The sequence below is a fragment of the Sus scrofa genome, chromosome 1, assembly GCF_000003025.6.
Source record: "Sus scrofa isolate TJ Tabasco breed Duroc chromosome 1, Sscrofa11.1, whole genome shotgun sequence".
Lineage (NCBI taxonomy): Eukaryota > Metazoa > Chordata > Mammalia > Artiodactyla > Suidae > Sus > Sus scrofa.
This window is the reverse complement of record NC_010443.5, coordinates 128,715,529-128,730,536: the sequence shown is the minus strand read 5'-3', so window position 1 is coordinate 128,730,536 and position 15,008 is coordinate 128,715,529. Positions and strand designations below refer to the sequence as shown.

The window sequence follows — 15,008 nt, the reverse complement described above, 5'->3', positions numbered from 1 at the left end:
AATTTTACTCTCTGGTCACCCCTCTGTGTCTTCAAGATGATGTCTTTTATATTTTGTTTTTATTTGTTTATATTTTGTTTCTAAAAGTCTTCAGTGGAAGTGTTGTTTCTTATCTAGTTTTCCATTACTGAAAGCAGAAGGTCTCTATCTTTAATTCAATTTTAAAAATTCTTTCTATTATAGAGAATTTTGAACATTTTGAACAAAAATAGACCTCCATGTTTTACCCCATAACCATTGACAAATTCTGCCCTATCTACATTATTGTCCACATTCCTCATTCTATATTGTTTTGAGGAAAATTCCAGATGTCACATCAATTCATCTATAAATATTTTAGTATATAGCCCTAAAAGATATGGAGTGTTTTTTAAAAAATCACCCCTACAAAACTTATCTCATCTAAGCAATAGCAATAATTCCTTAATATAAAAAAATCCAATCACTGTTCAAGGTACTTTGCTGATTTTTATTGTAGTTGTATTCCGCTATGAGCCCGTGGAGTTACTTTGTTCCTGAATCTTTTTTTTTTTTTTTTTGTCTTTTTGCCTTTTCTAGGTCCATTCCTGCGGCACATGGAGGTTCCCAGGCTAGGGGTTCAATTGGAGCTGTAGCTGCTGGCCTACACCAGAGCCACAGCAATGCAGGATCCGAGTCACGTCTGCAACCTACACCACAGCTCATGGCAATGCCGGATCCTTAACCCACTGAGCAAGGCCAGGTATCGAACCCACAACCTCATGGTTCCTAGTCAGATTCATTAACCACTGAGCCACAACGGGGGAACTCCCCTGAATCTTTAATACAGAGATTCTCTAGCACGGTTGTGAAGGCCTTGTCTTACCCAGAGGGTAACCAGTCACAAAGATGGACTTTCATGCCCCTGAGCTCCTCTTGATCTATCTAAATCCTACTCATTCTATAGTGGCTAAATTCAAGTCTCATTTCCTTCATGGAGCTTGTCTTTACCACTCTAGTCCCCTCAGCATTTATTCTTTCCGCTCCCATGGCATGTGGCCGTATTATCATGTAGCATATAATTTCTCATGATTTCTCATGATCCTCTGTGGGAGGATAAGGATCTGTGTATGTCACACTGAGTCCACCATTTTGTGGGGGTACATAGTGCCTAATTCAGGAATTTTGTAAAGGGCAAATGAGGTAATATATGAGAACTTATAACTATATATAGCAAAATCGTAAGTAATTATTATTGTTATTCTTTTTGTTGTTATCATAACCAAGTGACTTCCAGACTCTGTGAGGGCAGAGACCTGTGTTCCAGGAGCCTGTCAATGCCTGACAGTAGGCTCCCAATAAACATTTACTGACTTAATTTATTATATGAATGAATGAAGTCATTCCCTCATTCTTGCTTATCAACTAATAAGAAATAGGATGATAAAGTTAATTACTTAAAGGAAAAGGTTAAACTTTGCAAAAAGTTTTATTTAATTTCTTTTTTCCTCCTCACAAATCTGATAGGTTTATCTCAACATGTAGTTACCAACTATAAGCAAGTAATTCAACTCTTGGAGGAGGGGATAGCAAACAGGTAACAGGTTTGTTTGTCCCTGTCATTCTCGCAATCTCATTTGTCTTTCCCATGTTCTCATCCCCCTTTGCATCTGTATATTTTCTCTGCAGCTCTCCACATTCACAGAACAGTAATGTACCCAGGGTAAGGGGCCGTGGCTAAGATTTAGTGCCATTCTCACTAAAGATGAAGTTGGAGTTTGTTCTGGATGTAATAATATTAGTCAGTAAGCCCAGTTAATTATTCTATGCTCTGTCTTAGAATACACAACTTCTCCTGTTTTGATCAAACAAAAGATTCTTGTCTGCACTGTCTGTGGTAGAGATGATATCGTTTAATATAGTTTATATATAGTTTAAAGTGATTGAGAAAACCATTTTTCTTCTAGTTTTGCATACTGTAAAGGTTATCCAAAAAGAATGTTTTGCATCTGCTATGAATATGTAAGTGCAGTAGACGCTTCTAAAAGTTATTGTAAATTATGATAATATTCCATATTGTTAGTTACTATGAAATATCCAGAATGTTATTAATATGTGCCTGAAAAAATTACCCTTTTTACCTGAAAAAAATGGGGCAGTTTAGAGACTTTTATTTACCCTATGGATAACAGGTCCAAGTTAATTGAACATGAAGGAAGGAATTTAAACTTAGCATTCTGCTCCTTGGCATTCATGAAACTCTCCTAGAGTCACTTTTGTATTGGCCTTCAGGATATCCTGAGTTCCTTGATCTTTAAGTGTCAGGCTTCATTTTGTCCTTTTTATCTTTGAATCACTGAGACCATCCTCTAGATTTTGACTCTTTTATTCAATTCTGCAACTCCTCTGAGAATAGAAGTCATTGGGTTGGTCTTAAACTGGAACAAGATTGACTTGGATTTAGAAGAAGGGAAAACTCTCCTGACTTGAAGGATTAACACTGAATGACTCGCTCCAGGAGACTATGAATTCTACCTGGCCTAAGAACGATGTTGATATAAATCATTTTAAAGCTCTTTCTGGCACTATAAGATTAATATTCTGTGTTAAACCATGACTGACCTTCTCTCTCTCTTTGAGGCTTTTCCAGCAAGCTCTTCACCTCTGCTTGTCTTAAATAGGTTTGTTTGGGGAATATTCTTCCACATTGATGACACTGTAGTATCATCTTTACAACTCTGACTTTTAGCTTCTGTTGCTTAAAAAGAGTTCTAATTGTGGTTTAGCATGAAGCTACTACATTTGCTTTTATCCTGAGATATCAGTACCTAAAGCACTGCCTCTTCCCTGTTTGGACCCCTCTCCTAACTATAACAGACTAAATATGGATGTTTTGTGAACCTCACTTGTCAATCTCAGACTAACATTTCTTGTGTTCCTCATAGATCTTAAGGATCCACCATGCATAAACAATCCTTCTCCTAATTTTCTTCCCTTCTACACACAGAATCACAGCAGCAACCCATGTTCATGAGGCCAGCAGCAGATCCCATGCCATCTTCACTATCTACTATACACAGGTTGGTTACCACTTATATTTGCTTGGAGGTCGTCTTTTCACTTATCTTTTGAGTACTTTCTATCTTCCCCCTATTTCTTTTTTTTTTTTTTTTCCTTCTTCTTCTTTTTAGGGCTGTACCTGAGGCATATGGAAATTCCCAGACTAGGGGTCTGGATTAGAGAATTGGAGCTGCAAGTGCTGACCTACGCCACAGCCACAGCAACACAGATCTGAGCACATCTGCGACCCACACTGCAGCTCTCAGCAACACCAGATCCTTAACCCACTGAGTGAGGCCAGGGATTGAACCCACATCCTCATGGATACTGGTTGGATTCTTAACCTGCTAAGCCACAATGGGAAGTCTTCTTCCCTCCTATTTCTTTTTCTTTCTTCCTACCCACCCCTTTATAAGTCCTCTAATAGGACCTAATATAAGGAGGACCTACACACAATCTACTAAGCTATACACCCAGAAAGGGTAGAGTCAGTTCTTAAAGACAAATCAAAATATCTTTGATTTATATTTTACTTTTAACATTTCAAATATTTTCATATCTGTATGATCAGTATGGGCATTTAAAATGAAAAGCAAGATTGAAATGAAAGTAAGCATTAAAATGAAGAAGTAGAAGATTCACTTCCATCATGATGGAGTGAGAAGATTGACACATCCTATCCGCTCAAAGCAACTAAAAACCTAGACAACACTGTCAAAGCAGCCATTTCTATACTCTAGAAATAGACCAAAGCCATATTGTAATCCAAGAAGCATTTATTCAAGAGAACTACTGAATTGCAGGTAAGAACAGTGCAAATGTGTGCTGTGGTCCCTTGGGCTGCTCCCATCCTCCCCACCCACATTCCAATGTCTGTTATGGAGGTAGTTCAATCAGAGAAGGGAAGGTGGCGAAAACCAGCAGCTCTTCTTGCTACCTGCTAGTGGACTCACTCGATTAGGAGCATTGTCAGTTAAAGTAGTGATCTTGGTGGCAAGCTAACAAGGAGATCTGTGTCTCTATTAGCCTGAGATTGTAGGTCTATTTAAGGCAAGAAATGAACTGGCAGATTATCTGGGGATTAAACAGTGATTTCTAGGAGATAATACTGTGATAGGAGACTTGATAACATCTTCACATATCCTAGGTTAAACAAAAACTGTGCACATATGCAACAGAGACTACATGGGCTCAACTTCCCACACTCCACCCCAGCCCTGATGACTCTTCACATATGTGCAGAGAAGACATAAAAGGGCCCTGTGGCTTGTGAGTACTGGGGTAAACTTAAAACAGCCCCAAATCTTAGTGCATAGCCCCATCTACATATAGATCTCTTAACAGAGATAAAAGTACTATTGACTCAGGGTGTTTTTAATTACAACTTCTGACCCATCTTTGGCTGAACATTAAGCCATGCAGACACAGGATAGCCCCCTAAAAGCCAAGCTTACAGTCAAAAACAATTAAAGGAAAAAAACGAAAGAGATCTCTTTGGCTATATGCTGTGACGGACACAGATTTTAGCGATTTAGTCCATGCAGATTACCAGACAAAACAACAACTACTACCAACCTCAAGAGGAAAAAATCAGAATCTAGAGTCGTTACAGTGTTATCTTAAATGTCTTTTTTTAACTGAAAATTATTAGACACGCAAAAGCAATCAAACAGGATATGCTAAGGATTAAAAAAAAGTCAATAGAAACTGACTCTAAGTGCTCCAGATGTTGGATTTGCATACAAAGACTTCTAAGCAGCTAATAGAAATATGTTCAGAGTTGAAGGAAACCATGTTTAAAGAATTAAAGGAAAACATGATGGCAGTGACTCTAGGGAATCTCAATAAAATGATAGGAATTATTTTAGGAGGGAAATTCTGGAAATGTATATTAACGGAAATGAAAAATTTACTAATGGGACTTAACAGATTTGTTTGTTAGTCTTTTGTCTTTTTAGAGCTGTACCAGCGGCATATGGAGGTTCCCAGGCTAGGGGTCTAATTGGAGCTGTTGCTGCTGGCCTACACCAGAGCCATGGCAATGCCAGAACCAAGCCACGTCTGCAACCTAAACCATAGCTCACAGCAACTCTGGATCATTAACCCGCTGAGCAAGGCCGGGGATCGAACCCGCAACCTCATGGTTCCTAGTCAGATTCGTTTCTGCTACACCACGGTGGGAACTCCTCAAGAACAGATTTGATACAGCAGAAGAATTAGTGAAGTTGAAGATAGACCAATAGAAATCATTCATTTTAAAGAAGACAGAGTGAAAAAATTAAAGTAAAATGAATAGAGCTGCACAGACCTGTGGGACACCAGTTTTGTTAACACAAGTGTAATGGGAATCCCAGGAAGAAAAGGGAGAAAGCAGGCATTATAAAAAATTGAAAAACAGTGGCCTAAAATAGTTGCCAAATTTGTTGAAAACTTAAGTTTCAAGATCTAAGAAGCTTAAGAACTTGAAGTAAAATTAACACAAAGAGACCCACACTTAGACGCATCATAGTCAAACTGTTGAAAGTCAAAGAGAAAATCTTGAAACCATCTAGAGCAATATGACTCATGATATACAGAAAAATAATTACGTAATTAGTGGCTGACTTCTTATCAGAAACATTGGACCCCAGAAGAAGAGTGCTGAATGGAAGTAAAACTATCAACCAAGAATTGTATATGCAGCAGAACTTACTTCCAAAGTTAGGGTGAAATAACTATCATTTTAAAAAAGGAAAAAAAAATTTATTGTTAGCAGACCTACATATAAGAAAACTAGGTGAAATCTTTCAGACTGAAAGAGAGTGATAATCAGACAGTAACTTCAGTATAGAGGAAGAAATGAAGGGTGCTGAGAATGGTAAATATGTGGGTAAATATAAAAGACAATGCAGGAGTTCCCATCGTGGCGCACTGGTTAATGAATCTGACTAGGAACCATGAGGTTGCGGGTTTGATTCCTGGCCTTGCTCAGTGGGTTAAGGATCCAGCATTGCCATGAGCTGTGGTGTAGGTCGCAGACATGGCTTGGATCCCGAGTTGCTGTGGCTCTGGTGTAGGCCGGCAGCTACAGCTCTGATTAGACCCCTAGCCTGGGAACCTTCATATGCAGCAAAAGCGGCCCCAGAAAAGGCAAAAAGACCAAAAAAAAAAAAAGACTATGCGAATAGACTCATTCTCATTTCTTCTTATGAAAAGAATAAGATTGTGTAAATCATACAGTAATTATAATGCATTATTATATAGCATATATTTACATTGTCATATATAATAATAGCACAAGGGAGTGAGGAAGAAAAGGAGATATATTGGAGCAAACTTTCTGTATTTTATAGGAATTAAGTTATTGTGTTTTGAAATTTATCACGATAAGTTATGATGCATATTGTGATCAGTAGAACCACAAGAAAATAGCTCAGGGAGTTCCCTGGTGGGCCAGTAGTTAAAGAATCTGGTGTTGTCACTGCTGTGGTGCAGGTCGCTGCTCTCGCTCGTGTTTGATCCCTAGCCCAAGAACTTCCACATGCCTCAGGCATGGCCCAGAAAAATAGCTCAAAAATACAGTTTAAAAATCAGAAATGGGAGTTTCCATTGTGGCTCAGCGGGTTAAGAACCAGACTCATATCCATAAGGATGCAAGTTTGATCCCTGGCCTCACTCAGTGAGTTAAAGGAGCCATTGTTGCTTCAAGCTGTGATGTAGGTCATGGATGTGGCTCGGATCTGATGTTGCTATGGCGTGGCGTAGGACAGCAGCTCTGATCTGACCCCTAGCCTGGGAACATCCATATGCCATGGGCGCAGCCCTAAAAGGATGGAAAAGAAAATAATCAGCAGAAATGAAATGGTACACTAAAAATACTTACATTAAGAGAAGGCAGTGAAGGAAGAACAGAAAAAACAAAAACACGAGATAATTAGAAAATAAATAGAAAAAGAACAGACATGATTCTGAACACATCAATAGTTACATTAAATATGAATGAATGTCCAAATTGTCCAACTGAATAAAAGCAATACTCAACTATATACTATCTTCAAGAAACACTTCTTTTTTTTTAATATTTTTTTTTATTTTCCCACTGTACAGCAAGGGGGTCAGGTTATCCTTACATGTATACATTACAATTACATTTTTTCCCTCACCCTTTCTTCTGTTGCAACATGAGTATCTAGACAAAGTTCTCAATGCTATTCAGCAGGATCTCCTTGTAAATCTATTCTAAGTTGTGTCTGATAAGCCCAAGCTCTCGATCCCTCCCACTCCCTCCCCCAAGAAACACTTCTTAGGGAGTTCCTGTCATGGTGCAGAGGAAACGAATCTGACTGGGAACCTTGAGGTTGTGGTTTCAGTCCCTGGCCTCAGTGGGTTAAGGATCTGGAATTGCCATGAGCTGTGGTGTAGGTCACAGATGTGGCTCGGATCTGGCATTGCTATGGCTATGGCACAGGCCAGCAGCTACAGCTCCGATTCGACCCCTAACCTGGACACCTCCATATGCTGTGGGTGTGGCCCTAGAAAAGACAAAAAGACAAAAAAAAAAAATTCTTAGAATCAAAAATACGTATAGATTGAAAATAAAGGATGGGAGAAGATACACCATGCAAATCATGAGAGAGCTAGAGTACTATATTAATGTAAAGCAAGGAAAAAAAAATAGATTAAGACATATGCTGGAGACAAAGAAGGACATTTCCTAATGATAAAAGGTCTGTACAGGAGTTACTGTTGTGGCTCTTCAGAAGTAAATCTGACTAGAAACAAAGTATGAGGACACAAAGGTTAAATCCCTGGCCTCGCTCAGTGGGTTAAGGATCTGGCATTGCCATGAGCTGTGCTGTAGGTCGCAAATGCAGCTCAGATCCGGTATTGCTGTGGCTTGGTGTAGGCCAGCAGCTCCATCTCCAATTTGACCCATAGCCGAGGAACCTCCATATGCCGCAGGTGTGGCCCTAAAAAGACAAAAAAAAAAAAAGTCTGTACATCAAGAAGATATAACAATTATAAATGTATGTTTTCTCAACAATGGAGCTCCAAAATATAAGAAGGAAAAGCTGAAAATTCAAAGGAGAAATAGACAATTTCATAACAATAGTTGGCGATTTCAACAGCACACTTTCAATAATTAGTAAAATAACTAGGCAGAAATCAATAAGAATATACGAGATTTGAGCAACATCATCCATCACTGTGACCTGATGTTTAAAGATACTCCACTGGATGGAACTAGAGACTCTCATACTAAGTGAAGTAAGTCAGAAAGACAAATACCATGTGATATCACTTATATCTGGAATCTAACATACAGCACAAATGAACCTTTCCACAGAAAAGAAAATTGTGGACTTGGAGAACAGACTGTGATTGCCGAGGGGGGTGGAATGGGATGGACTTGGAATTTGGGGTTAATAGATGCAAACTATTGCCTTTGGAGTGGACAAGCGACGAGATAGCACTGGGAACTATATCTAGTTACTTATGATGGAGCATGATAATGGGAGAAAAAGAAATGCATATGTGTGACTGGGTCACTTTGCTGTACAGTAGAAAATTGACAGAACACTGTAAACCAGCTATAATAGAGAAAATAAAAATCATTAAATAAAAAAATGTAAATGACACTCCACTTAACATCTGCAGAATACATTTTTAAGTGCACACAGAACATTCTCTTGGATAAACCATATATTGCACAAAGCTAAAGTATCCAGTTATAAATAAGCTCTGTGGATGTAATGTACAACAGCATGACTGTAGTTAATAATACTGTATTATTTATTTTAAAGTTGCTAAGAGAGTAGATCTTAAAAGTTCTCATCACAGAGGAAAAAAATTGTAACTGTGAGGTAATGGTTGATAAAGTTATTATAGTTTTACAATATATACATATATTATCATGTCATATGCTTTAAACTTATATAATGTGATCTGTTAATTGTATCTCAGTAAAACTGGAAAAAAAAAAGATAGTACATTCACATTTTCAAAAGTTATTTGCCTTAGAAACCAATACAGTATATAGGACTTTAGCTGGATTCTGATTCAAAGAAACAAGTTATTTTTTTATTTTTTTGTCTTTTTGTCTTTTTTGTTGTTGTTGTTGTTGCTATTTCTTGGGCCGCTCCCGCGGCATATGGAGGTTCCCAGGCCAGGGGTTGAATCGGAGCTGTAGCCACCGGCCTACGCCAGAGCCACAGCAACGCGGGATCCGAGCCGCCTCTGCAACCTACACCACAGCTCACGGCAACGCCGGATCGTTAACCCACTGAGCAAGGGCAGGGACCGAACCCGCAACCTCATGGTTCCTCGTCGGATTCGTTAACCACTGCGCCACGACGGGAACTCCAGAAACAAGTTATTAGTAAGAAATTTGAACAGTGACTGGTTATTTGATGCTCTAAGGAATTATTGTTAATGTTCTAGGTATACTGATGGTGTTGTGGTTATGCTTTTAAGAGCTTTTATCTTTGAGATGCACATTGTAATATTTACAAATGAGATTTTAGTGATTGGAATTGGCTTCAAAATAATGTGGATTAGGGGGAATAAGCAGAGGTGTAGGTGAAACAAGACTGGCCATAAGTTGATCATTGTTGAAGGATGGTGATGAGCACCTGGGGTTCATTATGCTATTCTCTCTATTTTTACCTACATTTGGAATTATCCCTAATAAAAAGGTTAAAAAAAAAAGATAAACTAATCAAGATAGTGTGGCATTAACGTTAAGATAGACAAAGAGATCAATAATTATGCCCAGGAGCTCTCTTCATGGCTCAGTGTTTAATGAACCCGACTAGGATCCATGAGGACACAGGTTCAAACCCTGTCCTCGCTCAGTGGGTTAAGGATCGGGTGTTGCCGTGAGCCATGGTCTAGGTCGCGGACAGGGCTCAGATCTGGTCTTGCTGTGGCTATGGTGTAGGCCGGCAGCTGTAGTTCCGATTCGACCCCTAGCCTGGAAACTTCCATATGCCTCAGGTGTGGGCCTAAAAAGCCAGAAGAGAAAAAAAAAAAAAAACTATGCCCCGTGAAAGAAGCCAGACATTGTATGATTCCATGTGTCTGAAATATCCTGAGAAGACAAATTTATAGAGCTAGGAAATCAGTGAGTAGTGGCCTGGGACTGGAGATAGCAATGGAGATGGATTGTAAACAGACTTGAAGGAATTTGGGGAGTCATTAGAAATGTTTTAAAACTGGATTTTGGTAATGGATGCACACCATTATAATAAAATAACAACAACAAAAAAATATTGAAAAATTTTTTTTTTGGAAAAAGGGGAAGTAGTTTTGCCTCTGAGGGATGGATGCCCCTGGATAGAACAGAGGCAGAGTCCTGCCCATCAGGGTACCGTGCTGTGATTGAGGTTGACAAGAGACAGTCTCTCGTCAGGGGACCCCCCCCCCCCACCTGCTTTGGATCTGTACTGATGAGGGCCAGAGCCTTCTGCAGGGCAGTCGAGCATTTAATTGGTAAATTGTGCTCAGCCAACTTTGTGAGAATTTGCCCACTTTGTGTGTGGAAGTTTTGCTCATAATTTTAATGAGGGGAAGGCCCAGGGTTTACTGATTGTATCTGTCAAATATTGAGAACTCATCTGGTTAGGAGAACATTACAATACAGATTTCTTGAGTGAACTGGCTAAAAGTCCAAATATCACCTTGGTTAGGAGGGTGTCTATGGGGAGAAGACAACACGTTGTTCCAAATGAGAAGCTTTACCCATATTTTCTCCCTTAGGCAATCCTGGAGAACAACCTCCCCTCGGAAATTGCTAGCAAGATCAACCTTGTGGACCTAGCAGGCAGGTAATTAGGATCTCAAGGCCAAGGGAAATGACTCCCTTGACCATGACCTTGTTCTCTCCCATTTTACAGGGAATAAACCTTTTCCAGCCTTTTACACATTTCAGTCGTCCTGAGAAAATTACAGCAGAAACTAATTGTTTGAATGCTAGATAAAGAAATTATCATTTTCCAGGGGCTGAAAAGTTCTGTGTCGGGGTTCTCAGTCTTTGCTGCCCAGTAAAATCTCCTGGATCTTTTAGAACTCCCAGTGCCCAGGTGGCACCTCAGATCGAAGAAATCAGATTATTAGTGGAGTCAGGGTGCATGCAGTGTATAACCAAGACTGAAAACCAGTGCTCTAAGTAGAGGTGACTGAGAATGCTTTTTTCCTTTGACCTAATACTGATTTTATGCAGCTCCATATGCTACTTTAAAAGAAAAAAATACTCTGGCATTGAGGAGAAAATACTACCTTATTTAAAGTTTTATTTTATTGGAATATAGTTGACTTAAAAAGTTGTGTTAATTGCAGGCATACAGAAAAGTAAATCAGTTATACTACCTTTTTAAGTATTAGGAGGAAACATGAATTGTGCTCATTATGTCCAGAAAGAAGAAACTCTCAGAAATAATGTGATCAGAAAAAAAGTGTAACATGAAATAAGGCAAAACTTTGTATTTTAACCCTGCTAAATAATTAATATGGTACAGTACTCCCTTAAACGCTTAAGTGCTTTCTGGAAGAAACTGTATCAGCCAACTGGAAGTGTGAATTTTTAATATTTCCCATTTACTTAAATAAGGAATTTGAAACCATTAATGACATAAAGCCATTAATATGTAAGATTAAAACCATAGAGAAAAGGGGAATTGTATATACAAAAAAAAAACTGTTCATATCATTACTGTAAATAAGTATTACATTTAACTCAAAGTGCCCTGGCAGACAAAAACAAATGTAATGAATTATTTCATTTTTACTGCCTGAGAAGCAGAAGAATGCCAGTTCATTACAAAGTGGTAACATTTATTTTTTGGAACTGAATTCTCAGAGAAATTATTTATGGGGGTCTTTTACATGATGTACAATACAGTGGGTGGTGTCTTTCAACAGCATTATATGGATAGGGTCTTCTCGTTTGCTTTTGTTTTCATTGACTGTTTTAGTGAAAGAGCAGATCCCAGTTACTGTAAGGACCGGCTTACTGAAGGAGCCAACATCAACAAGTCTCTCGTGACTCTGGGAATCGTCATCTCCACCTTAGGTATTTTCTGGGCCTGGATTATCAGAGTGGGAAGGAAACTTTGGAAGATAACTCCTATGTTTTCATTTTGTCAAATGGAGTAGGTACTTAAAAGGTTATTTTTGATAAAGTTACCCTCTGGTTTGGGGCATGAAAAAATTGATGTTTGTGGTGTCAGAACATAAACCCACATCCTACCACTCTCATTCCCAAAAGAAGGGAGACCACAAAATTGTGCGGCTTAAATATTCTATCTCTTGAGTCCAGAGACTAATTCAGGGCCCATGCTTAAAGCATCCTGTCAAGTGCAGAAAGAGATCAGAAGTATGATGCTATGTTCTCCAATCATTGCTTTGTTTGAATGCATTTGTTTCCTAATTCCTTTTTTCTTCCACTTTTATTATTTTGTGTCTTTTAAGCCCAGAACTCTCAAGTGTTCAGCAGCTGCCAGAGCTTCAGCAGCTCAGCCAGCGATGGTGGCAACAGTGGGGTCCCTAGCTCTCCTTCCGGGACCAGCAGTGACGGGGGACGCTCCCGGAGGCAGTCTTACATCCCGTACAGGGACTCTGTGTTGACCTGGCTGCTGAAGGACAGCCTTGGAGGCAACTCCAGAACCATCATGGTTGCCAGTGAGTGGGACACTGGAGCTGGTTCTATGCGAGGACTGGTGCTCTCCTTTAGAGGAAGGGCCACAGCCACCCATTTCATCAAGGGCCTTATACAGCGTGGGCCATGGCAGCAAGGCCAGTGGTCATGGGCTGGGTCAGAAGGGCTTGGAGGGTTCTTTAACTTTCTCCTTCTACTTCAGCCGTGTCTCCTGCACACACTAGCTACAGTGAGACCATGAGCACATTGAGATATGCATCCAATGCCAAAAACATCATCAACAAGCCGCGGGTAAATGAGGTGAGACCTTCATCTGAGGTCCTGGTCTGGTACAGTTTACACCAAGTTCTCCTTTCTTTCTCTCATTGATTTCTTTCTCTTCGTATTCACCCCAACTGTCACACTTGTCTCTGAATGATGAGAGAGTGAAATTCTGGCCACTCGAAGAAAAATTATTTAAAAGTTTCTGTGTTTACTGCGTTTATTCTGAGTTTATGTTAATATACATCTTTTATTTTTTTTCCTATGCAAATTGCAGTGACTTTTCTGTTTAGGGCTAAAAACTTTAGACATATGAATTCTTTAGTTTTGAAAACTGAGTAATGATGAGAATATTCCAAAAGTTCCTTACATGCTTTGCAATTTCAGTGAAAATTCTGGGACAGAAATCACAAACTGGGGGCCAGATAGATATAGCCCAATATATATGCCCTGACATTTATGTTACCTGCCTGACCTCCTGCTCTAGGGCACTGATTCTCAAACGTTAGTGTGTGTCAGAACCGCTTGGAACGTTCATTAGACCACTGGTGTGTCCCAGCCCTCAAGAGTTTCTGATGTAATAGATGTTGGTGGGGGACAGAATTTGTATTTCTTCCTTTTCTTTTCTTTTCTTTTCTTTTTTTTTTTTTTTTTTTTTTTTTTTTGCTTTTTAGGGCCGCATTTGCGACATATGGAGGTTCCCAGGCTAGGGGTCGAATTGGAGCTGCAGCTGCCAGCCTACGCCACAGCCATGGCAACTCGGGATCCAAGCTGCATCTGCAGCCTACACCACAACTCACAGGAATGCCAGATCCTTAACCCACTGAGTGAGGCCAGGGATCAAATCCACAACTTCATGGTTCCTAGTTGGATTCATTTCTGCTGTGCCACGATGGCAACTCGCAGAATTTGCTTTTTTTTTTTTTTGTCTTTTTGCCTTTTCTAGGGCCGCTCCCCCGGCATACGGAGGTTCCCAGGCTAGGGGTTGAGTCGGAGCTGTAGCCACCAGCCTACACCAGAGCCACAGCAACTCGGGATCTGAGCCACGTCTGCAGCCTACACCACAACTCACGGCAACACCAGATCCTTAACCCACTGAGCAAGGCCAGGGATCAAACCTGCAACCTCATGGTTCCTAGTCAGATTTGTTAACCCCTGTGCCATGACGGGAACTCCAAGAATTTGCATTTCTAATAAGTTCTTAGGTGAAGTTGACTCTGGCTCTGAGACCGCACTTTGATTATTTTTGTTTTCTTTTGTTTTTCTTCTTTTCGTTTTTCTTTTTTGTCTTTTTTTTTTGGTCTTTTTTTTTTTTTTTGTCTTTTCTAGGGCCACACCTGCGGCATATGGAGGTTCCCAGGCTAGGGGTCCAACCAGAGCTACAGCCGCCAGCCACAGCCACAGCCACATCCACTCGGGATCCAAGCTGCGTCTGCAACCTGTACCACAGCTCACGGCAACAACAGATCCATTACCCATTGACCGAGGCCAGGGATCGAACCTGCAACCTCATGGTTCATAGTCGGATTCATTAACCACTGTGCCACAATGGGAACTCCTGAGACTACTCTTTGAGAAGACTACCCCAGAAGTTACTCCCAAGGAGCAATCCGCTTCTTCCAAGCTAATTGCATGTAGCATCCTATAGCCATTGGGGGCCTGATATCAATTGCTGGTGACCGAGTTCTCTGTGTTCCAGGATGCAAATGTGAAGTTGATCAGAGAGCTCAGAGATGAGATTGGAAGACTGAAAGCCATGCTGCTGAGCTTCGAGCTGGTATGTGGGCAGTCAGGACTTTTCTGTCCTCAGGAGCCCCTTTTCCTTTTTGCAGGGGATCTGAGCCCTGCTTCATTCTATGTTCTCAGCGAGGTGACCCTTGTGGGGCAGGGGCAGGAGCAAAGATAGGACAGGGGTTACTCTGGTACCTGTGTGGTTTCAAATGGTTGGCACCCTCTCACTGTATCCTCTCTACCATCCACAGGGCATACACCTAGATGGCCCTTGTTCTGTATGTGAGCAGATATGGGGAAGGAGCCCTGCAAAGAAAATGTCCTTGGATTCTCCATCTTTGTAGCAACCTGAATGCAAATACTT

The 15,008-nt window shown here is 40.3% G+C and overlaps 1 protein-coding gene across 1 annotated transcript in view; it reads left to right on the top strand.

Moving 5' to 3' along the window:
* STARD9 (StAR related lipid transfer domain containing 9) overlaps positions 1 to 15,008 on the top strand; it is a 152,577-nt gene that overhangs the window by 78,415 nt on the left and 59,154 nt on the right. Inside the window, 7 exon segments of the mRNA XM_021097164.1 lie at positions 1,486 to 1,555; positions 2,966 to 3,038; positions 10,756 to 10,823; positions 11,970 to 12,067; positions 12,466 to 12,675; positions 12,855 to 12,952; positions 14,613 to 14,690. Of these exon segments, the coding sequence (XP_020952823.1) occupies positions 1,486 to 1,555; positions 2,966 to 3,038; positions 10,756 to 10,823; positions 11,970 to 12,067; positions 12,466 to 12,675; positions 12,855 to 12,952; positions 14,613 to 14,690 (695 nt within the window).